General features: G+C 34.2%; 3 protein-coding genes and 1 long non-coding RNA gene across 4 annotated transcripts; 3 read left to right on the top strand and 1 right to left on the bottom strand.

The window, feature by feature from the left end:
• Positions 1-2919: 2919 nt before the first annotated feature.
• On the top strand, positions 2920-6701 carry LOC142605637 (subtilisin-like protease SBT4.15). Its single transcript, XM_075777069.1, has 10 exons — positions 2920-3000; positions 3106-3194; positions 3426-3523; positions 3634-3777; positions 3968-4073; positions 4376-4883; positions 5332-5432; positions 5548-5766; positions 6270-6381; positions 6483-6701. Exons 1-10 carry the CDS (start codon positions 2926-2928, stop codon positions 6699-6701), a joined length of 1671 nt encoding a protein of 556 aa, XP_075633184.1. The 5' UTR covers positions 2920-2925.
• A 641-nt stretch (positions 6702-7342) lies between these two features.
• On the top strand, positions 7343-7885 carry LOC142606405 (subtilisin-like protease SBT4.15). The gene has a single exon (XM_075777763.1). The coding sequence runs from the start codon at positions 7343-7345 to the stop codon at positions 7883-7885; it is 543 nt and encodes a 180-aa protein (XP_075633878.1).
• Positions 7886-11692: 3807 nt separating this feature from the next.
• LOC142608235 (uncharacterized) lies at positions 11693-14572 on the bottom strand. Its single transcript, XR_012839449.1, has 3 exons — positions 14347-14572; positions 12975-13063; positions 11693-12503 (listed from the first exon to the last, which is right to left on the bottom strand). It is a non-coding gene; the product is annotated as an uncharacterized LOC142608235 (long non-coding RNA).
• A 5709-nt stretch (positions 14573-20281) lies between these two features.
• LOC142606404 (subtilisin-like protease SBT4.15) lies at positions 20282-25852 on the top strand. The gene is made up of 11 exons (XM_075777762.1): positions 20282-20354; positions 20481-20619; positions 21558-21655; positions 21766-21909; positions 22014-22119; positions 22424-22930; positions 23535-23598; positions 23694-23977; positions 24207-24324; positions 24441-24654; positions 25302-25852. Exons 1-11 carry the CDS (start codon positions 20282-20284, stop codon positions 25850-25852), a joined length of 2298 nt encoding a protein of 765 aa, XP_075633877.1.
• Positions 25853-26794: the final 942 nt, after the last annotated feature.

Genomic DNA, 26794 nt, shown 5'->3' with positions numbered 1-26794 from the left:
AGTTTCTATCTTGAAAAAGAGATTTAAAGGAAAAAAAAGGGTAGGTTATCATTTTTCGATATGAGTGATTGTAATAAATTTGAATTTTGGCAATGATTTAGTGGACAAAGAGGAATTCTTATTTTTATAAGTTGAGTTAGTGGAAGAGTAGTCCTTTTTTTGTAAGCATTGTTTTAAATAGAGTTAGAGATACATTTTTATTAGGTTCTTCTTAAGTTTTGTCTCAGCTTAAACATAGAGTGTAAAGGGTATTTTTAAACTATATAAAAGTCCAATCTAAGAAAAGAAATTTTATGGAGAATCTTTTGACCTTATTGATCCTATTCTCAAAACACTTGTAGGAGAAATCATTGATTATTGGATGAGATATTATTTACCTTGAAGAATATTCTAGATCAAAGAGGCGAATCATGTTATAGATAGTATAGAATCTATATATACACACACACACACACACACACACACACACAAAGGTTTTTGCAATAAAAGAAAAGGTAGGCTTTTTCATTAAAAAAATGTAAGTCTTAACATGTCTAAAAATATGCAAGTCAATTTAACAATCTATTATTATTATTATTGGTATACATTAAATACACTTTAATTTAATGAACTATGTATGATATAAGAATACTTAGAAGAAATAAAAATATATTAGTCAATTATGTAAATGTATTACATGTTTTTAGTAAAAATCTAGAGTGCCATTATTTGAAATTTGTGTTCAAATTTTTTCTAAACCAAAAATACAAGAGAGAGGGAGGATTTCAAAGTCAAGTCCCCTCTCCCTCCCTCCGCCCCTGAATGTACATAGTACACTAGGTGCTTATTTAATTTAATTTATTATCTTCTTCTAAATAAATTTAATTTATTGTCTTTCCACAACATATATTGACTTTCAGAACTCAAAAAGTCCAATTAACAACTATAACAACATTAATACTAAACAAATAAATAAATAAAAATTAGAATTTAAACGAATAAATGAATAAAAACTAGAATGTCAAAAATAGGGGCAAGGCACTAAGGCTTCCTAATTGCTTCTCTCAAATTCTGTAAAAATAAAACTTAAGTAAATTTTTTTATATAATGGGTACAAACTTGATATTGGTATGATATCTAAAGGAAAATTATCAAGATTCCATAAATAAATTTTAAAAAAAGGGGCAAATTTCATTAGCATACCCTGAGGTTTGAACTAATACCGACTAGCTCTAAAACTTCTCAAATTGACTAATTAAGTCCTTAGTACCTAAACAGCTAAACACGCTGACTCTCTTCTCTCTCATCCCTCTCTCTCCAATACCTCAATTCTGATTACAGGGCTTCTAGCATGTGGATAGTGGATCACACCTTACTCGGTGGACATGCATGTAGAGCAATGGTTGGAACTGTCATTGCCTTTTGGTCTTTGCTTTGACTTTTTTGCTTTTTTTTCCCCCTGTGCTGGGTCTCAGATCATCACACACATAAAGCCTCACATCAAAATCCAATTTTGAAGAATGCCTAGTTGGTTTTTGCATTCAAAGACATGAAAACTCACACACAAATCATTGGTTTTAAATTTCTTTTTTCCACTAAACAACCAAAAAGTAGAGACACTTTAAATAAAATTGTTTCTTTTCAATTCTTTTCAATTTTCTCAGGATATTCAATTGATTCTTGCATTCAAACACAATGAATCATTGATTTTAATTTTAACACAAAAACCAAATAAATGTTCCAGAATAAAAGACCCTTCAAATTTTTTATTTTTATTTTTAGATATAGTATTTTTCTCAAGAACCCAGTTGATTTTTGCATTCGACCAAATAAATCAGTGATTTTTTTTCTTTATACACAAAAATTCAATAAATGTCCTAGAATCTGAGACCCAGTGAGGGAAAAACAACAAATTTGGGAGAGACAGACTAGGGAATTGAATTCGTGTGAGAATTGTTCTAAAGAGAAGAAATTGTAGCTACAGTCTACACAAATTGATAGAACTTTGAAAATTTGGGGTAACAAAAGTATAAACAAGAAAAAAAAATTTCTAAAATTGAAAAGTAATTTATAGGCCTGAATGGAACCCCAAAAAATTTCAAAGGAAGAGGCTAAAAAACTGACTTGGTATTGCTGGAGAGAGAGATATCTTTGGATTTATTTCAATGAGAATTACTTTCCTCTTTCTCTTTTTTCTGAGTGAGAGAGAAGACTGTCCAAGAGAAGAGAAAGAGAAGTAACGGCGTGTTCAACCGTATAGGACTGTTAGCTTAAGGGACTTGATTGGTTAATTTTGAGAAGTTTTGGACTTTGTTGGTATTAGCCCAAATCTCAAAGCATGTTAATGAAATTTACCCTAAAAAGAATTTTAAAAAAAAATGATAGTGTAAATTCGGATGGAGGGGAAGGGAGAGGGCTGCAGAAGTTTAATTAAGTAATCACATGAGAGACGTACACGCGATCTGCTGGAGTGTGATACACCTGTCTACACATTGACTAAATTAGACTAGGTATAAATAAAGTTGTTAAATTTATATTTCAGCCTCCTAATAACAAACGGCTAGTTTAGGAGTTAGTTTAAAAACTAAAGTTGGTTATTACTACTTATATATAATAACAGACACTTAATATGTACATTTCTTTTTTAATTTTGAGGAATTGTACATTGTTTAATTAATTCAATAGAGAAGGGACTTCTCTAAGATAAATTTAGCAGGTGGCCAAGCTAATTATAATGAAGTTACACCTAATTAAACACCTCTTCTTGGAATAGGTTTTTGCAATAATCTAACTATAAATTGGAAAAAGTCAAAGGCTACATTTTGGTCACACATGAGATAAACTAGGGATGTTTAAAGAAAAAAATCTGACTATAAATATAGGGACAAGAGAGAAAGCCAGAGAAGTATGCATACAATGGAAGAATCAAAAATGGTTCCAATTTGTATGCTCACTCTCTTCCTTCTGGCTACGCAGCTTCATTGGTCATTCACTCATGGTTCTAGTGACCAAGTTAGAAAGGTGAATAAATTTTTATAATTTGTATGAACACAGTTATTAAGTATATTATTTAAATTTTATAATTTCCATTCACTAATCATATATTTATTTTTCATTATCACATAGGCGTACATTGTGTATTTGGGAGAGGCACCGCGGTTAAGAAGCAATGCTGTTGTTCATCAACACAACTTGCTTTCTTCAGTAATTAAAGAGTAAGTTGGATGATAAAGTAGGGTTAGCTCATACATGGGTCAACGATTTGGTGGTAGGGGAGGGTTCCATAATGGTTAGCAACTAATCAATATGTATAGCATTAGGCTATTCTAGGCATATAAAATTAGTTTTTAGGATATAATCCATACATGATATGAACTTACAGCTAGAATGCAACAAATTGTAACATTTGCTAGACAATTAAACCATCAAGTACTTTCATTTTTCAGTGAGAGTATTGCCCGACAAGCTAGAATACATAGCTACACCAAGAGTTTTAATGCATTTGCAGCAAACCTATTGCCAGATGAAGTTCAAAAACTAAAAGGTGCACACTAAAAACATCATGTTACACAACATTTTCTTCCTTTCTTTATCTTTTTTGCTCTTAAGGTGGTTGTCTTATGTAATTTATATATGTATATGTATCCTCTACAGAGAACAAAAATGTGGTGTCAGTATTTCCTAGCAGAGTACGGAAACTTCATACAACAAGATCATGGGATTACTTAAAAATGCCTCTCTCAGTGAAGAGAAATCTTAAAATTGAAAGTAATATTATTGTTGGAGTATTAGATACAGGTAATAAATTAAGACTTCTCAAAGAGTTTTGACTTTCTCTTCGTTACATGGAAAAATTTTGTTAACTTTCTTGATCTTTCCTTTTTCCTCCCCTTATTTTTTAGCAATTTATATGGATGCTAAAGAGCTTTGACTTTCTCCTTGTTACATGGGGAAATTTTGATAACTCTCTTAATCTTTCCTTTTTTAGGAGTTTATATGGGTGCTCCAAGTTTTAACGACAAAGGACTAGGACCGCCTCCGTCAAAATGGAAGGGTAGATGCCAAGTAGTAGGCAACTTTACCGGCTGCAACAAGTAAACAATCTCAATCTCTCTCCTTGATTGTGACCAACCACAAAATATTATGCCTAGCAACACAATATTTGAATTTGCAACCTTCTTTTTTGCAATAGTTAATTCGATGGTGCACCATAAAAGTATGTCTAGTTGATTCTGAGAGTGACATTATTCCAATCATAACAAATCTTATCAACAATTCTAAAAAGAAAATATTATGTTTTTAACATTACTCCAGATGAAAATTAATTTTAAATACTACTTCTCTACATGCACGGATCTCTCATTTTGATTTCCAAGCAATTCACCCTTTTATGCAGCAAGGTAATAGGTGCAACTTTCTACAACAACGACCCCAATTCTCCCCAAAGAAATCCATCCCCACTAGATGATGATGGCCACGGCTCTCACACTTCATCCACCATAGCAGGTGCCACGGTAGCAGGCGCAAGCTTGTACGGTTTAGGCAAAGGCACAGCTCGAGGTGGGGTTCCATCAGCACGCATTGCAATGTACAAGGTGTGTTGGGCCAGAGGTTGCAGTGATATTGACCTTCTAGCTGGATTGGATGATGCCATTGATGACGGAATTGACGTGCTATCAATATCTATCGGTGGGGCTGGAAATAGCTTCTTTGACGATCCCATTGCGATCGGTGCCTTTCATGCAATGAAGAAGGGGATTCTCACAGCATGTTCAGCGGGAAATAGCGGCCCATATGTGTATACAGTGCAGAACGCAGCTCCTTGGATAATGACGGTTGGTGCTTCTAGCTTGGATATGGAGTTTAGGACTCCAATTAAACTTGGAAATGGCAAGGAAAATGCTGTAAGTCGCTTCTTTCTTTTTGGGACGGTTTACAAAGTTTTGATACCGTTGAAATTTTAAATGATATAGCACTAGATTTATGATATTTAATCTATCCAAAAATATGAAAATATTTCAAAATGGAGATTATCCTAAAGCAACTTGGGGCATCAAATATGATATCCTTGCTTAGTAAAGGAGTGCTTCCATCTAGGAAAATGATTATTTTCCATTTCACTTGAAACAGATGGAAAACATTTCATAGTTAAGATTTTAATTTTTTTGATCTAACCATGTAGAGAGTGTTACGATATTAAGATCTCAAATGGGGATGATCCTATATAAAACAATTTCTCTCATTTAGAATGTCACAATATTTAGTAAAGGAGTGCTTCCATCTAGGAACATGATGCCTTTTCATTTCACTTGATCATAATCACATTACATTTACTGGTGCATTGAATAGCAGGGATTTTCCATCAACACATTTGCACCAAATAAGAAGCTGTACCCTATAACCAGCGCGGCAATAGCAGCCAGTAGTACTTTATCGCCAAATGTATCTCCCTGGTAATTAGAGAGCATTTTCTATTTCATGATTTATACTGTAATTGAAGATCACCTAACCTAATATATATTCAGAATATTAATATTAGTAGCACTAATCAATTAAAGAATTGGGCAGGGGTTGTAATGTAGGGTTGCTAGACCGGAAAAAGGTCAATGGAAAGATTGTGGTATGCAAAGAAGCAGCAAATGAAACTTACATCAAGTCTTTGGGTGGGATCGGGGTGTTGATATCTCTCATAGAGAAGACAGATACGAGCTTTACAGCTACCATCCCTGAAGCCTATATTGATTCTAGTTTTGAGAACACAACTCTTACATATGTCAACTCAACCAAGTAAGTAAGAGGAATCAAATTTGTTATATAAAATGCCCCCCCACCCACCCCCCAATAGTGGGCGAGGAGAGTTGTCATTGATTAGGTTTTTCTTTTTTCTTTTTGTCATGACCAAATTAAACTATAATCTAGGCTCATACTAACACAAAGTTAGCATAGCTTTTACTTTTATACGTACTTATTTACGGTTCATTATAACATGCAATTCTTCTATAAATCAAAAAATGGATTATGTTAACAAGCACCGTAGAGTGCCTGTTAACAATCAACTTTATGTCAGAATCTTTGTTAGCCATTCATTTTTATATTAGTATTTTGTTAGTTTTATAGGCTTTAGGGTTAGCTTTATACAATTTTTTCATTTATCCAATTTTTTAATTAATTGGACCCATATTTTTTTAATCTTAACAAGCACTACACGGTGCTTGATGACATTTGCCTTAAATTACTTGATATATTAAACATTCTTTATGGATTTTTTTTTTCATTGGTAAAATATTCAGAGCCCCTCAAGCTGTCATATACCAGTCCAAAAGAATTCCCAATGCTGCTGCACCCTTTGTGGCTTCCTTTTCATCTCGAGGTCCGAACACGCAAAGTAGTGCAATACTCAAGGTAACCCTTTGCAATGATAGCCATTCTAGGCATAAATTTGTATGCTTTTTTTCTTAGCATATATAATAGTATGATGGTTTTAAATTATGTTTGATTTGCAGCCGGATATTGTGGCACCTGGGATAGATATACTTGCTGCTTACTCTAAACTTGTATCATTGACTGGGAGTCCTGATGACAACCGGTTTGATGTGTATAATATAATCTCTGGAACTTCAATGGCTTGCCCTCATGTGGCTGCTGCCGCTGCCTACGTCAAATCATTCCACCCTGACTGGTCTTCTTCTGCAATCAAATCGGCCCTAATGACAACTGGTTAGTCCCCTAAATCTCTACCATTTTAACTCATGATACGTTAAAGATTAGTGCCATTTTACAAGAACCGCCATTTGAATGGTGCCAATTAGAGGTTGTTAGTGTTTATTTCAAATTCTCCAAGGCCATCACATTGCTCATGGTTTACCAGCAATGTGGTTAATTTGCCAATTGGTTTAGACAAAATATTACCCATGTTAATATGTATCCAATGTCACGCGACAATCTGTAAACTTTTTGATTCAAAAAAAAATCTTAACTACGAAAAAAAATTTCTCCATGATTAATGGAGAGAATTACTTTCTGATAAGAAATGTTTGACATTTATATTATGAGTAATATTAGAGATATTATAAATTTTATTACATAACTCTTACAAACCTAAATGTCATTATTCACAAAAAAAGTAATTTAAATATTTATTCATTAGTTATTGAAGTTGCACCAATTGAAATCATATTGTCACTTTAGTTTGTAAGAAGTAAAGTTTATAATAATCTTAACATTTTTGTCTTCCTTCTATATAAACATATTGATCAAGATATCATCTCATATTTCCCTAAAATAACTTTTATAATATGAAAAAAAAACGAGTCTTTTTGAGTGTTTTATAATGTATCTTTTTGATTGATGATCAGCAACTGAAATGAAAGTCAAGGATGGCCTTGCTGAGTTAGCCTATGGTGCTGGCCAAATTGACCCGACTAGCGCACTGCAGCCTGGTTTGATCTATGACTCGTCAACGTTGGACTACATCCGCTTCCTATGTAATGAGGGTTACACTGGGACAATTCTAAATTTGTTCACTGAAGATAACACCACTTGCTCAAGTGTCCCTAAATTTGGAGGATATGATTCCCTAAATTACCCAACATTGTATTATCAGTATGATGACCCTAACTCTACTATATCAGCCATCTATTATAGGACAGTTACAAATGTGGGCTTTAGAAATTCTATATACAAGGCAACTGTCACGGCACCGAAGAATCTCACGGTCACTGTTGTTCCAAACAAACTATCTTTTACTCAGTTGCACCAGAAAAAATCTTTCAAGGTTACGATAAAGGCGCCACCACAATTCCTCCAAACTTTCCAATATACCCATCGATCAGCATCATTGGAATGGAGTGATGGTAGACACAGAGTTAAGAGTCCCATATTGATTTCGCTATCTGCACCACGATAGGTGAAATTTCTTAGGCCTAATGTCTAATAATGCAGGTGTTCTGCTTCCCCCCCCCCCCCCCCCTCCCCCCCAAATGCATTTGTTATTCGATGGTTTTTATTTCAATGAAAAAGAAATAAACATACGAGTATTTGCTGTTTACCATTTTGTTGTGATATATAAACTAATTGATCGAAGAAACTAAATGAAATGGCCAGAAATATGTCATTGATGATGACCCTGACCTTATATGACAAAAGAGTGCTCTTACGAGAGCTCACTAGGTAACTCAATAGACCACTAAAAAGCAAAATAATTAATTATATCTCTCACAAACTACTCCTTGGCCGTTCATCCCAATAGAGCAATTTAGATTGCCATACTAGCATGACAACTCCCATCTTTACCTTGCTTACATAGTTGATCGCAGAAGTTTGGCACAAATCACCTTTAGCTTGGCCACTCAGTGCATAAAACTTGAAGCTCAAGTCTAGATGAGCAAAGCAATCCCCTTGTGTGATCCCATAATCATGAACACGTGAATCTTTCTTGGTTATAGGCACATGTTACTTTGATCTTGAAATTTCCTTCAACCTCAACTTCTATCGAGTTAGTGTCGTGAAGCCTTGTGATTGCAACACTTGGTATTATTTGATATACACCCTTCAATAACATTAAAAGACATCAACATTGTTCGCATATCAAAATGCACTCATCCACATACTCTCTCTCTCTCTCTCTGAATCGGGTCGGTGACTGGGCTCCCATCTTTTGTATTTTACAGAAAATATAATACTTAAAGAGAGAAGTTTGTAGGTGGATGAGTGCATTTTGATTGGTGAAGCTTAGTGATGTGGCCTGATATTATTGGAGGGTGTAAATAGGGAGATGTACACAGTACACCAGTTCCTTATTTAATATATTATCTTCTTCTAAACTACCTTGTGTTGTGTGCATGCATTGATCTTTCCTAATAGATATTTACTTTCAGAAGTTAATAACAATAACAATAATAATAAATAAATATATAAATAAAAACTAGGATGTAAAAAATAGTGGTAAGGCTAATATCACTAATCTCAAATTCTGTGGAGTAAAGTTTTTGTAATGGGTACAAACTTGATATTGGTATGATATCTGAAGGAAAATGATCAAGATTCCAAAAAAAAAAAAAAAATCAAAAGAATGGTTCTGTCAGTTTGGATGGAGGGGTAGAGAGAGGGGGCTATAGAAGTTGCACTAGGTAACTAGTCAATAAACCGTGCGATGCATGAGAAATCTATTAAATATGAGTTAGAAGATTGTTCCAATCACAAATACAATCTTCTCTTTTTTTTACACAATTTTCATAGTCTGCCAAACTCTGCCTCAGGCTTGAATTCAATATAATTTCATTTAGTTGCATTCGACTAAATGTATTTGTTTCCTATGTTAAGGCTACTTTGTTACTGTTAGTGTGCATTTCTAACAATTACCATGTTGTATTTTTAAAATTTGTCTATATCTGCCTTTATCCCATAACATTTACCACAAACTATATGATACATGTTAAAAAACATATAATTCATTGACCAAACATCCATTTAGCAAAGAAGAAAACAGGACCAAAAATCCAGAAAAAATCTATAATCATATGGGCAATCCAAGTATTTCAGCAATGCAAATATTCACTTTTTTAAAACCAATTCGAAAACCTTTTTCAAAACCCAAGCGCGTTCTTTTATTCAATATCATAAATTGGGAGGCATGGCTTGAAAGCTAAGAGAGCAAGGAATAAAGGTTGAGTGTTATTTCTGTTATGAAGAGTTTATTACAATCATATTACACTTCTAAGCTAAGCTGCTCGAGTAACAGACAGTTTGTTAGCCTTAACCATTTATGCTAACTACCTAACTCTAAAAATCAGACACGTGCTGGATATAATGCTAGATATAATGAGAACACGCCTAATTAACCATGGCAGCAGCTGGTAAGGCAAAAACTTTTGCAAACCTGCCAGCCAATTTTTGAAAATCAATTAGTCCATGAAAGAATGATACCAAAAATCAAATAATTTACAATATAAATGTTTAAAAACCTAAGAATAAGTTTATCAAAAAGAAAAAAAAAATAAGGACCACAAAAAAAAAAAAAAAAAAAACCCAATTGAAATTAGAAGGAAAAGTTTCATGTACCTAGCATATATCTTATCAATCGCAAGTTCATGTTGTCTTTCCCACATTGCCTCTTGCATTTGCACATCCTTCTCAATACTCATTCTAAACTTGAAACAGAAGAAAGTTTTCAAAATTATTGCAGTCAAGCCAATAGCAATTGTTTTGTGGAAAAAAAATAGCAAAAAAAAAAAAAAAAGCTAAACCCTATGCTAGAACGGAACAAAATTCAGAACATTGTGCTGGATAATCAACCACTAATGGCTAACCTAGGCACTTTCTAAAGGGTAAGGGAGAGAATATTTTATTCAATTCAAAAACATATCAACACTAAAACCATCACCTATCCATGCATCTATACATTTAAGATTACAAAATTTGTTCAGTGAGAGAAAGAGTATAAACTTTGAGAAGAAGAAATCTCACATTTATATTATAGGGAATTTGCATTTTTATTTTTCATCATTTGGTAAAGAAAGTACTAAGAAGAGCACTGGGATTAATAGGGTAAAAAAAAAGGCTACTAACCACTATGATTAGATCTATATGTAACATTGATGCAATGATTTATTCCAATGATGAGATTGGGGTGTGGAGATTAACAGGATTCTATGGCAACCCTGAAACACATAAGAGAATACAGTCATGGGAGCTATTAAAATGTCTAGGGCAACAGATTGACAAACCATAGGTGTGCATATATAGGAGATTTCAATGAAATTCTAAGTGTCAATGAGAAGGAAGGGGTGGGTGGACCGGTTTAGTAGACAAATTACGAATTTTAGAGATTGTTTAGAAAGTATGGGGCTGAGAGACTTGGGCTAAACAGGATCTTGGTTTACTTCAGCCGTGGATAGGAGGGATTATGGACGCATTAAAGAAAGAGTTAATAGACCTCTGGTCACAACGAAGTGGCGAAGGAAGTTCCCTAGAGCAAGGCTGTTTCATCTAGCAAATTTGGCCTCTGACCACTGTCTTATTGTTGAGATTAGACTTGCCCACACAAAAAACTAAAGGAACTGCCAAACTTTTTTGATTTAAACCTATGTGGCTTAAACATGATCAGAGCGAGGAGGTTGTAAAGGAGGTGTGGGAGGCGGGGATGCACATGGGAGGGGGCAAATCCAATTGAAGGTTGTTTGGAGAATTGCAGGGCTGCCTTAACAAGATGGAACTCACGGGTCTTTGGACACATGGGGCAGAACATATAACGTATGCAAAAGGAATTGCAAACACTGGAGGCACATGTTGTTGGTCTCTCAAACCAAGAGCAGATAGGAGAGACAAGAAACTAATTGAACCAATTGAAATTATATGTGATGGAGGAAGATATGTGGCATCAGAGATCACATAGTTGTTGGGCATAATTTAGGGATAAAAATACTCGCTTCTTTCATGAGCAGGCATAAAGTAGGAAACAGAAGAATACATGTCACACCCCAAACCCAAAAAGGTTTAAAGCATGAAAAACCAAGCCTTCGAGAGAACTTGTATGAGATTTTTTTTTTTCATTTACGAAGTAAATAAATATATGGATCTCTCCACAATACAAGTCAGAGCTCTATGACACATTTACAAGCAATACATACTACAAATCATGTGTCTCCCAAAACACTTAACAATCCAATGCTCCAAATAAAATAAACACAAGCTACAATCCTCTTTAAGGTATGCAACCTCAACAAAAATCTAGGCCTACAACACCCTAGGCTAACAGACCTCAAGTATCCAACCTCCAATAGAATTAATTATGATTTCGTTGAACTTTGTAAGATTGAGTCATCAACCACGAATGGCCCAAGTCTCCCAATTTAATATAGCACTCCAATCACCACCAATAATTAAGCTCCATGCTCGATGTGTAGCTAATTTATCTGAAAAACTATTGGAGATTGGGATGAGCTAAAGCTCAGTAAGTAGCATAATTAATGGGGGTAGGGGAAATGCAAGTTTCATGATTATAAACAGTTTACAAAACATGTTTTAGTTTGGAAAATTGCTAACTGAATACTGCAAGATCTCTTTCAATAATAATGTAACAGTTTCTCAAAGTAATACCATGAAACTATATATTATAATCTGTGAGCACTAACAATATAATCTCCAAAGCCATAAAATCTAACATACGATAATTTTATCACAAATATACCATACTACCACATAGACTGGTCAGGGGATCCACCCATTCACAACTGGCATGATATTGTCCTCTCTGGTATGCAGACTCTTGGCCCTATGGACAGCAACCTCACCCATACCCTCAAGGTTTTTCTTTCCCTCCATGGGCAGCAGAGAGAGCGCGTCAAATAGGACCTCTCTTGCATATGGTCTCTTAGCCCCATGGGCAGCAGCCTCACCCACACACAATCAAGGAACCTCTTCCCCCCGTGGGTAGCAAGGAAGAATGCGTCATCCAAAGTGAAAGGGCACTGACCTGGATTTGATTCTGTTGTCACAAAGACTACGAAAACCAAATCGGGTGATCACTGGGAAATCACACATGACATAGGGTTAAAACCACATAAAGCTCACAGTATACATTTCCTTTCAAATGCAGTTTATATCCAGGTAGTTTCAGAAAAATCTTAAATAATCTAACTTCCACAAAGTTTGTAAGGTTTTCAACTTCATTCTTGTCAAAAAGATTTTCTATCAATTTCCCACATAACAAGACAAGATAAGCATCTTTAATTTTCTAATATACCATAAACTCCATGATTTCCTTATCAAAGATTAAATAAAATATGCTCATTTTTCCATATCAACAAGTCATGCATTTCCCCAAATGCAATACCAAATATGATGCATTTTCATATATAATAATATATAATAGGGTCACAACACAACACTTTTAAGAAAACATATATCCATATATAATTTTCCAAAATGTGTTTGACCACTACATTATTTATGAAACATGGTTATCTTAAAAAATATCCCATTAAGAAGTTACTTACCTCAAGAGACCAACCAATTTACCTCAACCGGGCACCACCACCTAAGCAAGCAATCCAATTACTAGGTCCATCACCAAGAATCTCGAAACCTAGAAACACAACGGTCAAGCCTATCAATAACAAGGCCTATCACAAAGTACCCTCAAACTTGTCTCCATAAATTGAAAATGGTCTACTAAAATCAAATCGATGGCCTAAAACCTAACTTGACTACCCCAAGGCACCAATTCCGAAGGGACATCAAACAAGCATCCAAGAACTCACAGTGCTGACACAACCAAAACATTTCAAATTCACTACCGTAATAATGTGCATCAAAAGATAATATAAAATACACATGAATCTCTTTGATTACTAAATAATATATATAAGCCAAGATAAAATCAACCGAGGTTTAGGATTAATTTCACAATTTCTCAACGTTTTAGTCTTGCTTTCAGATTTAGTACATAGCAGGGCAGCCATTTTGTAAAAACCGTTTGATCCATGAAAAGTTATCTAATCAACTTGAAATTAAATAGGGATAAGCCTTTATATGTATAGTATGTACCACCAAAAATTCAGCTCAAAATGATTTTTCTATAATTTATTAAAAATCATGCATTGCAGCTGACTCAAATCTATCATGACAGTTTTAGAAAATCGCTATAGTTGTAAGACTAGCACAATTTATTTGAGAATTTACTCACATTAAAACCACCTGATTTAATGCATATTGAATCAAACCCAAAATCTTATATAAACAACTAGGATTACAACCCATAACCTAAAATGACAACCATCACAACACAATTCAAGAAATTCAATCCCATGACTCATATAGGCAATTTATCAAACACTCGGCATGCAACAAGCATAATGTATATATCAATTAAACAATTTCATAGTTAATACCATCAACTATCTCATGTCAAAATCTTTCCCCAAAATGCAAGGAACTCACTTTCAAAAATAAATTCCAATCCTCAACATAAGTCAAAAACCATATGATTTCTCAAGAAATCCAACCCACATGGTTGCCAAACAAAACATCCAATTCACCTCATTAAATTAATAGCCTCCAAATAAAGTCTTAAATGTCCCAACAACTCAATAAAACAACCCCCAAAACAAAACCCACAACATCAAAGCGCAATACATACAAAACAGGATAAATACCCATAGTAAAAACCAAATCATCCCATTAAAGCAAAAACCCACCAATGAACTGCAATTTTCGGATTTAAACAAAACAATTGCTACCCAAATCATCTTAACCCTCTAATCTTCCATTATTCACCAAAACCTATCAAGTATTCACCATCATAATCATTAAATAGCAAAACCCAAGGAATTTCATAGAAGAAATAGAGATAAAAGCTTAGGTTTTTACCTTGGGTTTAATCTCCACTTCAAAATCTCATGGAGTTTTAGCTACTAGGAAAACCAATAGAAACATAATCTTTCCTAATAGAGAGATTTCGACTAGAGAAGGGAAAGAAATGATGAAGGAGATGGGAGCTAGAGTGTGTTGTGTGTGTTTTGGTGGGTGGGTCAGATAGAAGGATAGAGAAATAGAGAGAAGAGGCAGCCGGTCAAGAGGGAGAGGGATTTTAACGTGAAATGAGGAAGAAAAGAGGGAGGGGGCTGACTTAAGTTGAAAAGCATAATTACCATTGTGCCCCAAAAATATCTTGAGTTTAATTACCACTACACCCTTAAGTTTCCTCCCATATTTCACCTAGCCCCATAAATCACTTAAGTATTCATAAGCCCTCCACAAAATAATTAACCACGCTGATTAAAAAAATAAAGTCCAATTAGATATTATTTCTCTTCGGAAAAATTGCTTTAAAAATATTTGGGGTGTTACAATACAATCTTTTGCAGCTATTGCCAATATTATTGTAGGTACCATACATCACATGCAGTTGTTATGCCAGTTTGAAGTACGCCACACTTGGGAGAAGGAAATAAGGCAGTGCATGGATTAGCCAAGTATGCCCAATTTATGGATGATTTAGTAACATGGATGAAGGAAATTCCACCCATTATAAATTCTGAGACTGCTTCAGATGTAAACCAAAATTTCCAGTCATGAAGTAAATAGCTTCCACTAGATTTCCTATTAAAAAAAGAAAAAGAAAATGTAACGTGCATGTTCACCAACTATATTTGAATATCTACCTTATCTACCACCGTCTAGATAATGATCAAGTTATTGATAAAGCTGTAGTTTCTGATGTTGCATGTTAACGTCTAAGACAATGATCAAGTTATTGGTAAAGCTATAGTTTCTTATGTTGCATGTTAAGTTCTAAGACAATGAAGATGAAAACTATCCAAGATGCAAACCAGTTTTCCATAATCATTTAATGGAACAATTTGAGGGGGGTTGATAAACCAAAGGTGAAAAAAAATTTTGGATTGAGAAACCAAGTAATATATATCTACCAAAACTCAAAATCCAAAGAAAAATAGAAAACTGAATTGCTGGTTTTCCAATGAGAGAAAGAATGAGAAAAGAAGGTGCTTGTGAAAGGGGAGATTGGTGGTGATTGTTGGACAGGCCTTGAAATTTCTTTGTTTCATGGTATCAGTATTGAGCTCAGGATCCAAAACCACAAACACAATCAAACTTAGCGGCTAAATCGATCCTCCAAATCAGACGACCACAAATAAAAAAGCTATGAAGTACAGAATTAGAAAACAAAAAGAGGTATGAGTGAACAACAAAAGTATAATTAGAATAAACATAACAGCCCAATATAAATAAAATACCAAAACAATTAATCTAGAAAGCTAACATACCTGCAAAGATTTCATCACGTTTGCAATTGATCATTTCATGCAATTCTTCCTTGTTCCAAGAGTTATTTTAGGATCACAATTTTTCACAATTATCTTATGTTGTTGTGACTACCACATTAGAGTTGTGGCAAACACATTATCTTATTCCAATTGAATGGAAGAGTATAACATTGCACAATCAGGTTGGCCAAAAGATGTATTCGTGTGGCCCACCTGAGGAAGCAAAATATGCAACCCAAGCCAACCATCAGTGTCACTACTAATCCTATTACTTGGCAAGACATGAAACTGCAAGATGATTGCCATGAGAACAGTTCATTGGGCTAGGCTCATAGTTTAATTTGAAGCATCCTGAGTTGATTGGCCTTGGGGTTCTTAAATTCAAACTAATAGAACTCATGTTTCCTAGAAATTTTAACAAACGTTTTCAGAACACATAAAGAAGCCTACTTGGAAGAATGAGTAGATCATATAATCAAATTTAAAAGGAATTTCATCGAAAATATGTCATGAAAAAAAAATCATGTTGTTTAAGATTTAAATAAATTTTATCAAAAAAATTTCTACTATAACCATAATATAGCTACTTAGATTGATCACAACATGAGGAGAAAAAAAAAAGCTCAATGAAAAGATCTCATATGTCATGCAACATCAAAAGAACATGTATGGAATAAGTTAATACAAAGCAACCCAAAAAGATGATTCAAGGAAAAACACTCGCCGTATCATCATCCCATCTAGCAATCAAGTTCCCAACAGATATGCCCATGAGTACAGAATGTTGGCCAACAGCTTTGATGCCCCCCTGAAACTGAAATTCTACATTTTGATTCAACAATGAGAAAAACAGTATGAGACCCAAGATTTAAAAATAAAAAAACAAATTTCATCGAATAGTAGAGAGAGAAACCGAAATCAATCCTGAACAATATCATAATTAGAACACATGTAAAAGGAGGCAGAAGAGGTTTGAAGCCTACAAATGAATTGAAAGGTGATGAAGATTCAGGGTTCGAACAAATCTGACCATGGTTGCGAGGCCGAGGGAGATCTGGAGCGTTGCAAGATCTCTGACATTCTAACCCGCAATTGGAGATGACAGGGGACTGAGTGGAGACAGAAAAGGCTGGCATTTTACAATTTGAAAGAGCTAAGAGAGAAGCAGATGACAGATTCTTATGGCGAAAATGGGAAATTAGTAATAATTTCCAAACAATATAATTAGTAGGCACTGTTACAAAACTATATTTTTTACTAACATCTCGAGTTTAAAAGACTGAATTTTGGGCCTAAAAATCGAGTCTTTGAGGGTCGATTTTAGTGTTCATATGGCGTTTGCCTAGAAATCGAGTCTCTGAGACTCGATTTATATTAGTAAAATACACTTTTCTTATTTTCCTTCTTTTTTTTCTGCGTTTCATTTTCCTCCTCTGTGCCTTATTTTCCTTATTTTTTTTGCGTTTTTTTTCCTCCTCTATGCATTTGTTCTCCGTGTCTCTCTCCTCACTACCTCTCCATCTACTTCTTTCTTCCTCCACACTGCATAGCCGCCACAGACCCATCGCCGCCAACCCACGCTGACCCATCTCTGTCACTCCTCTTTCTTTTTCTGTTCAGTGACTTCAATCTTCACCATTTCTATCTCCCATTTTTGTCACTCTGTCTTCTCCCTTTCTTCTTTTTTTTTTTTTTTTGGTGGGTTGACTTCGTGGTTCATGGGTGGCTTAGCTCGTGGGTCTCGCAATGGGTTTCGATGGGTTTTTAATTAGAGTTGCGGTGGTTTCTGGCAGGTGTTGATGGTTTCTGGCGGATGCGGCTGGGTCATTAAGCGCGTCAACTACGAGCAAACCCAAGACCACGCGCTGCCATACCTGATCTACTGCGACCAGAGCACCGTCGTACCTGATGTGTTGAATGATGGGTTTTTTTATTTTTTATTTTTTTAAAAATCTGGATTTGAGGTGGTTGTTAGGGGTGGATTTGGTTGGATTTATGCTGAGTTGTTGGATTAATGCTCGGATTTGTGGGTTGTATTTTATAGTGGTTGGTCTGTGCTTATAGATGGTGGCTGATCTGTGTTTGTGTTTTGTACTCCAACACTTGCGAAAATCTGTTAAGTGTGTTTTACAGATAAATCGAGTCTTAGAGACTCAATTTCCAGGTAGACGCCATGTGGAAAAAATGCCACATCAAAAATGATTAGACCATGAAAATCGACTCTCAAAGACTTGATTTTTAGGCCCAAAATCGAGTCTCTTAGACTCGAGATGTTAGTAAAAAAATATAGTTTTGTAACAGTGCTTACTAATTATATTGTTTGAAAATTAATGTTAATTTCCCATTTTGACCGATTCTTATGGGTTTGAGAGTAAATATGAAACTTTACGTAAAAAAATTTTAAAAAGTGATGCGTAAAAACGTGGGAACTTTACTTTTGGACAAAACTGTATTAAATTTTGCCCCGATTAGTTACGTGGAAAATTGGGGGAACTTTAGATTAGGTGCAAGCTGTTTGGAATAATACTAGCATGTTCAATGAGGCATTTAAAAAGAAATTATTTTAAGTTTAGTCATAATTCTTCATTAATGAAAAAAGAAGAAGAATTTAATGAGTAACAAGATACAATTTATAAACATACATATTCTTAAAACACTTGTAGGATAATAGATTGATAAGAGAAGCCATGCAAAGCGATGAGGTTTTAGACCCCTACACCGATAGAAAGTGGTGTCACCAACTACAAATATATCGATATTCTCCCAATAGAATTCGGGCATGAAATGAACTTTATTTTTTGGTACAATGAAGTGGGAGAAGTGAGAAAGAATTGAAATGTGGCAACTAGTAACTGATCATTGATTATATTTTCTTCTTTCTTTTTTTTTTTTTTTCGTGATGGAATTATGGATTCATGATTTAGTAGGTTGGTAGTTTTTTATTTGTGATTTTTTTTTTTGAAAAAATATTTGTGAATTTTTTAACTTTGAACAAATACTACTAATTGGAATAGTCATATCTTTAGAAATTGTGATTGAGATAATTGGGAACTGCCCAAAAAAATAAAAATAAAAGATATGCGGTAATGCCTGAATTTAAGGAATATGGATGAGAAGTTATAATAATGGTTTTATAGTAGAAGTGTTTTTTTTTTTTTTTCAAAATAAATAAAATGAGATTTAAAAAAAAAAAAAAAAAAACCATCTAGTGAGAATGAATAGGGATTAAGGAAAATGAAAATTCAAAAAAACAAAACAACAGAAACCGATAAATCTTGTTGATAATTTTTTTTTATAAGTGAGATATGGTGACTTTTTTTTTTTTTTAGTAGAGTTTTTTTAAAGACATGAGGTAATGAGAGAGTGGTCATATTTTGTAGGGAAGTTCTAGATGAAGTTAGAGATATAATTTTACTATGTTGTCCTCTAGTTTTGTTATGCTTAAACTTAGGATGTAGGGGTATTTTCAAAAAATATAAAAGTTTTGTTCAAAAAGGTGGATTTTATGGGGAATTTTTTGATGTTATTGGCCCTATTCCTAAAACATTTGTAGGAGAAATCATTGGTTAATAGATGAGGTGTTTTTGACCTTGATAAAAGTCCAAATCAAAGAGGGAAATCATGTTATAGATAGTTGTTGCGAAAAATAAACTCATTAATGCAAGATTAAAGAAGAGAGAAGAAAAATAGACATTAGAAATTTACATAGCACATTCACAAAACCCAAGCCCCAAATACACCATACACCCTCTCTCACAAAGAATAGAGCACCTATTGTATTTGCGCTAATCTTGTACTATTTCTCCTATTCGGCTAACCCTTTCTCTAAGATACAATTAACTGAATACAAGAGAACCTATGCATATATATATACACTAGCATAGGTCGGATACAAGTCCTAAACCAAGTAGGACCTGGTTTCTAGTGCATATCATACATTGCCAAAGTAGTCCTATTACTACTAGGACTATGCATGCAAACTTACTTTGACCAAATAAATGCCACCGACTCAAGAATGGTATAGATAGATTTCAGGGAAAAAATCGAGCCAGTACACAAATCGAGCCATCATAACATCCTAATAACGAGCTGTTAGTTTAGGAGTTGGTTTTAACACTAAATTTAGTTATATAAATAACAGACTCTTAATTTATACATTTTTTAAAAGAAATTTGAGGAATTTTACATTGTTTAATTAATTCAATACAGAAGAAACTTCATTAAGAAAATTTTTAGTCTTTAGTCTCTGTTTTAACAGGTTAAAAGGCTAATAAGGAAACCGCTTGTAACTAATTATAATGAAGTTACATCTAAACACCTTTGCTTGCAATTGGTCTATGACTCTATGCAATAATCTAACCGAAAATTGGAAAAAGTCAAAGATTGCATTTGAGCACGAAAATTTCCACCAGATTAAGAAACACACATTAGAAAAACTAGGGATGTTTTAAGAAAAAATCTGACTATAAATATAGGAGCAAGAGAGAAAGGAAGAGCAGTATCGCATGCAATCAAAAATGGTTCGAACTTTTATGATCACCCTCTTCCTTCTGGCTACGCAGCTTCATTGGTCATTCACTCATGGTTCTGGTGACACATTTAGAAAGGTGAATATATTTTTATAATTTGTATGAACACGTACAGTTACTAAGTATATTATTTAAATTTTATAATTTCCATTCACTAATCATAAATTTATTTTTCTTTATCACATAGGCGTACATTGTGTATATGGGAGAGATACCGCGGTCAAAGCCAGTGCTGCTGCTACGGGAGAGGGAGAGGGAGAGGGACTGCGGTCAAAAACCAATGCTGCTGATCTTCAACACAACGTGCTTTCTTCAGTAATTCAAGAGTAAGTTGGATGACTAAATATCTAAATATTGCTAGGATTAGCTCAATACTATAGGCAACTAAGGTAGTGGCCTAAAGGCTTCAAATTAAATAAAGCCCCCTTCATTACCCAGTAGAATATATTCTGTTAAGATATTCCTACCTTTCCAAAAAAAAATCAAGGCCCCAAAAATGGACTCAGCCAAAAGATTTCAATCAATAAAAGTTAATTTTTAAAACTCTCCCATATTAAGAAAATTTTTGAAATAAAATTTTATAAAAATAAATTAATATTATTTAATTAATGTTTAAATATAAAAAAAGGAACTTAAAATCTTGGCCTTAGGCACAAAACACATGTAGCTGTCCCTACACATTGCATGCTTACATCTACACATATTCAATTTTATACAATACTTGTTTTCCTTTTATTTCTTACATGAAATTGTTCTTTTTTTGGGTTGTAATTTATACATGGAATAGTTTATATATAAATTTTAAATAAAAAAGAAAAGAAAGAAAACATTAGTGTTTTCGTGATTCGGCCTAACGGCCTACATCTACAAGACAAGAGCTCAAAACACTACATTTTCTCATACACCTTTCACGATGGTACATTACAATAATGGAATCTAATCCCAAGATTTTTTCTAGCAATCAAACCCTTGATTTGTTGACCAATACCAAGATTTTCTATAGCAATCAATGTCTTGATTTGGTTTTCATTTTTATGGAAAATAAATTGTGTAGAGTTTAATTTATACATGGGTCAAAGATTTAGTGGTAGGGGAGGGTTTTATAATTGTTCGCAACCGATCAATATGTATAGCATTAGGCTTTTCTATGCATATAAAGTTAGTTTTTAGGGTATAATCCATATATAATATGACATCAGAGCGCATGCAACATATTGTAACATTTGGGTACACAATTAAACCATCGAGTATTGTCGTTTTACAGTGTTAGTACCGCCCAACAGTCCAAAATTCATAGCTACACGAAGAGTTTTAATGCATTTGCAGCAAACCTATTGCCAGATGAAGTTCAAAAACTACGAGGTGCACACTAAAAACATCACGTTACAAAATATCTCTTTCTTTTCTTTTCTTTTCCCCTCTTGGGGGTGGTTGTCTTATGTAATTTACATACATATATGCATCTTTTACAGACAATGAAAATGTGGTGTCGGTATTTCCTAGTAGAATACGGAAACTTCATACAACAAGATCATGGGATTTCTTAAGAATGCCTCAAGCATTGAAGAGAAACCATCAAATTGAAAGTAATATTATTGTTGGAGTATTAGACTCAGGTAAAAAATTAAGACTTCTCAAAGAGCTTTGACTTTATCCTTATTACATGGGACAGTTTTGATAACTTTCGTAATCTTTTCTTTTTCCTCCTCTTATTTTTTAGGAATTTATATGGAAGCTCCAAGTTTTAACGACAAAGGACTAGGACCTCCTCCATTAAAATGGAAGGGTAGATGCCAAGTAATTGGCAACTTCACTGGCTGCAACAAGTAAACAATTTCAATCTCTCTCCTCAATTTTGGCCAACCACAAAATATTTTGACCAGTAACACTATTTGCACTTATAACTTTCTTTTTTCACAATGGCTAATATGGTAGTGCACAATAAAAAGTAGGTCTGGTAGATCCAGTTGAAAGTGATAAGATTCCAATCATAACAAATCTTACAAAAAATTAAATAAATAAAAAAATCTGTTTTTAACATTACTCAGGACGAAAATGAATTTTAAATAATACTTCTCCACATGCATGGCCCTCTCATTTAATTTCCAAGCTATTCACCCTTTTATGCAGCAAGGTAATAGGTGCAATGTTCTACAACAACGACCCCGCCACAAGCGAACCAAATCCATCCCCACAAGATGAACAAGGCCACGGCTCTCACACTTCATCCACCATAGCAGGTGCCTCAATAGCAGGCGCAAGCTTATACGGCTTAGCCCAAGGCACAGCTCGAGGTGGGGTTCCATCAGCACGCATTGCAATGTACAAGGTGTGTTGGCCCAAAGGTTGCAGTGATATTGACCTTTTGGCTGCAATGGATGATGCCATTGATGATGGAGTTGATGTGCTATCAATATCTATTGGTATGGAATCGAATGGCTTCTATGACAATCCCTTTGTGATTGGTTCCTTTCATGCAATGAAGATGGGGATTTTTACAGCATGTTCAGCGGGGAATGACGGCCCAGATTTGTATACAGTGCAGAACACAGCTCCTTGGATAATGACTGTTGGTGCTTCTGGCTTAGATAGACAGTTTTTGACTCCGGTTAAAGTTGGAAATGGCATAGAAACTACTGTAAGTCACTCCATTCTTTTTGGGACGGTGTACAAAGTTTTGCTACCGTTAAAATTTTAAATGATATAGGACTAGATTTATAATATTTAATCTAACCAAAAATATGAAAATATTTCATAATGGAGACGATCCTAAAGCAACTTGTGGTATTAAATATGATGGCCTTGCCTAGTAAAGGAGTCTTCCATCTAGGAACATGATTATTTTCCATTTCACTTGAAATGGATGGAATTCATTTTATAGTTAAATTTTTTTTTTTTTTTTTTTTTTTTTTTTTTTTTTTTTTTTACTAACCAGAGTTACAAGATTTAAAAGATTTTAATTGGATGATCATATATAAAACAACTTGTCTCATTTAGAATGTCACAATATTTAGTAAAGAAGCGACTTTTTTTGTTGTTGATAAAGTTAATAAAGAAGTGCTTAGTGTATATGTGTGTGAAACTCCCTTCTGGAGATTTAAATTCTGGTCTTTGTCTACCGCATCTCACAAGCATTTATATTTATGAAATGACCACTATACTAAGAGTATACGGTGGTAAATATGATGTCTTTTCATTTCACTTGATCATAATCATTATATTCTTGGTGCATTGAATAACGGGGACTTTCCATCAACACATTTTCACCAAAAAGCGAGATGTACCCTCTAACCACCGCGGCAATAGCAGCCAATAGTGCTTTATCGAAAGATTCAACTCCCTGGTAATTAGAGAGCATTTTCTACTTCAAGATTTTCTATTTCATGATTTATATATTCAGTCTATTAATATTAGTAGCACAGTTCAATATATTAGTAGCACTAATCAACTAAAGAATTGGGCGAGGCTTTGTGATGAAGGGAGTCTTGACCCGAAAAAGGTCAATGGGAAGATTGTGCTATGCCAAGGAGGAGCAAGACTTAGTTACATTAAGGGTTTGGGTGGGATCGGGGCGATTGTATCTCTCCGAGAGAAGAGAGATACGAGCTTTATATCTGCTATCCCTGCTACCTATGTTGATTCTATTTTTGGTGACAAAATTCTTGCATATGTCAACTCAACCAAGTAAGAGGAATCAAATTTGTTATACAAAATGCGCCCCCTAATTATGGGCTAGGAGAGTTGTTATTGATTAGATTTTTCCTTTTTCTTTTTGTTGTCACCAATTTAAAGTATATTTCTATATACCTTATTTGGGGTTCATTATAACATGTAAGTCTTCTATTAATTAAAATATTACTTGATATATTAATATTCTTTATGGATTTTTTTTTTTCATTGGTAAAATTTTCAGATTCCCTCGAAATTTGTCATATAAAAGTCCAATACAACACCCAATGCTGCTTGCTTGCACCCTTTACGCTTCCTTTTCATCTCGAGGTCCAGCCATGCTCTCTCGCACATTACTTAAGGTAACCTTTTGCAATGATTGCCATTCTAGGCATAAATTTGTGTACTTTTTTTAATGTTTTATACCATATATAGTTATATACTAGTGTGAAGGATTTAAATTATGTTTGATTTGCAGCCGGATGTTGTGGCACCTGGGGTAAATATACTAGCTGCTTATACTAAACTTTCATCAGTGACTAGGACTCTTGACGACGATCAGTTTGATGTGTATACTTTAATGTCTGGAACTTCAATGTCTTGCCCTCATGTGGCTGCTGCCGCTGCCTACGTCAAAACATTCCACCCCAACTGGTCTCCGTCTGCAATCAAATCAGCCCTAATGACAACTGGTTAGTCCCATGAAATTTTCCCATTTTAACTCATGATGTGTTAAAGATTAGTGCCATTTTACAAGAACCACCATTGGAATGGTGTCAATTAGAGGTTGTTAGTGTTTATTTCAAATTCTCCAAGGCCATCACATTCCTAATGGTTTACCAGCAATGTGGTTAATATGACAATTTGTTTAGAATAAATATTAGTCATGTTAATATGTATCCAATATCACATGACAATCTGTTAATTGTTTGATTCAAAAATAATATCTTAACTATGAAATAAAATTTCTCCATGATTAATGGAGTGCAATACATTCTAATAAGAAATGTTTGATATATATTTTTTGAGTAATGTTAGAGATATACTACAATTTTTATTACATAACCCGTACATTAAATTGATGTGTCATTATTCACAAAAAAGTAATTTAAATATTTATTTGTTAGTTATTGAAGTTGCACCAATGAAATTCATATTGTCACTTTAGTTTGTCAACATCTGATAGTCAAATTTGTAATAATCTTAACATTTTTCTTCCTTTTATATAAACACATTGATCAAGATATTATCTCATGTTTCCCTAAAATAACTTTTATAATATGAAAAATTAATATTTTTCATGAGTGTTTTATAATTTTTCTTCTTGATAAATGATCAGCATCTGAATTGAAAATCAAGGCCGCTGTTGCTGAGTTAGGCTATGGTGCTGGCCAGATTGACCCTGTTAGCGCACTGCAGCCTGGATTGATCTATGACCTGTCAAAGTTTGACTACATCCGCTTCCTATGTAAAGAGGGCTACAGTGGGACAACACTACGCTTGTTCACTGAAGATAACACCGATTGTGCAAGTGTCCCTGACATTGGAGGACATGATTCCCTAAATTATCCATCCATGTATTATCAATTTCAAAACCCTAACACTAGTATAAACGTCATCTTTCATAGGACAGTTACAAATGTGGGCCTTAAAAATTCCATATACAAGGCAACTGTCAAGGCGCCGAGGAATCTCAAGGTCTCTGTTATTCCGAACGTACTGGCTTTTAGTCAGCTTAACGAGAAAAAATCTTTCAATGTTACGATAGAGGGGCCGCCATTGTTGCTCCAAACTAACCAAATTACCCATTTATCAGCATCATTGGAATGGAGTGACACTAAACATAGAGTCAGGAGTCCCATATTCGTTACTTTGGCAGAACAGATGTAGGTGAAATTTCTTAGGCCTAATGTCTAATAATGCAGCTGTTCTGCATACCACCCCCCCCCCCAATTCATTTGTTGTTTGTTATTTAATGGTTTCTATTTCAATGTAAAAGAAATAAACATATTATTTTTTGGACAATGTTTAGCTACAAAATTGATTGTAACCTAAGGTCAATTGGATTGCATATTCTTTACGCTCATGTTAAAATTTGTGCTTAGCATATATTATTTACGTACTATATAATCTATAAGATTATATTTATGCAGTTTTTGTAACTTACCATTTTGTTGTAATATATAAACTAATTGAACAAAGACACTAATTAAATGGCCAAATATATGTCATTGATGACTCCGACCTTATTTAAAATTTTATGACAAAAGAGTGTTCCAATGAGCGCTCATTAGGTAGCCAGATAGAGCACTAAAAGCAAGAGATTTAATTAATTATCTCTTACAAACTACTCCTCAGCTGTTCATCCCAATAGAGCAAATTTAAATTTCCATAATGGCATAACAACTTCAATCATTACCTTACTCACATAGTTGCTCACATAAGTTAGGTACAAAACACCATAACAACTTCCATCGTTATCTTACTCACCAGTTGCTCACATAAGTTTGGCACAAAACACCTTTAACTTTGCGACTCAATGCATAAAACTTGAAGCCTTGAAGCTAAAGTCCATATGAGCAAAGCAATCCCCTTATGTGATCCCATAATTATGAACACGTGAATCTTTCTTGGTTATAGGCATGACAGTCACTTTTATCTTGATATTTCCTTCAACCTCAACTTCTATTAAGTTAGTGTGGTGAAGCCATTGCAACACTTGGTGGTGTCATGGACTGATGTAGGTCGAGACCTACACGATAGGCTAAATAAAAAATTTAACCTAATGATACGATGAATAGTTTCGGGATGCCACTGAACCAAAGGTAGAGG

This window comes from Castanea sativa, chromosome 8 (assembly GCF_040712315.1).
Source record: "Castanea sativa cultivar Marrone di Chiusa Pesio chromosome 8, ASM4071231v1".
NCBI classification, from domain to species: Eukaryota; Viridiplantae; Streptophyta; class Magnoliopsida; order Fagales; family Fagaceae; genus Castanea; species Castanea sativa.
The sequence above is the reverse complement of the archived record's forward strand: the minus strand, read 5'-3'. Positions and strand labels throughout refer to the sequence as shown.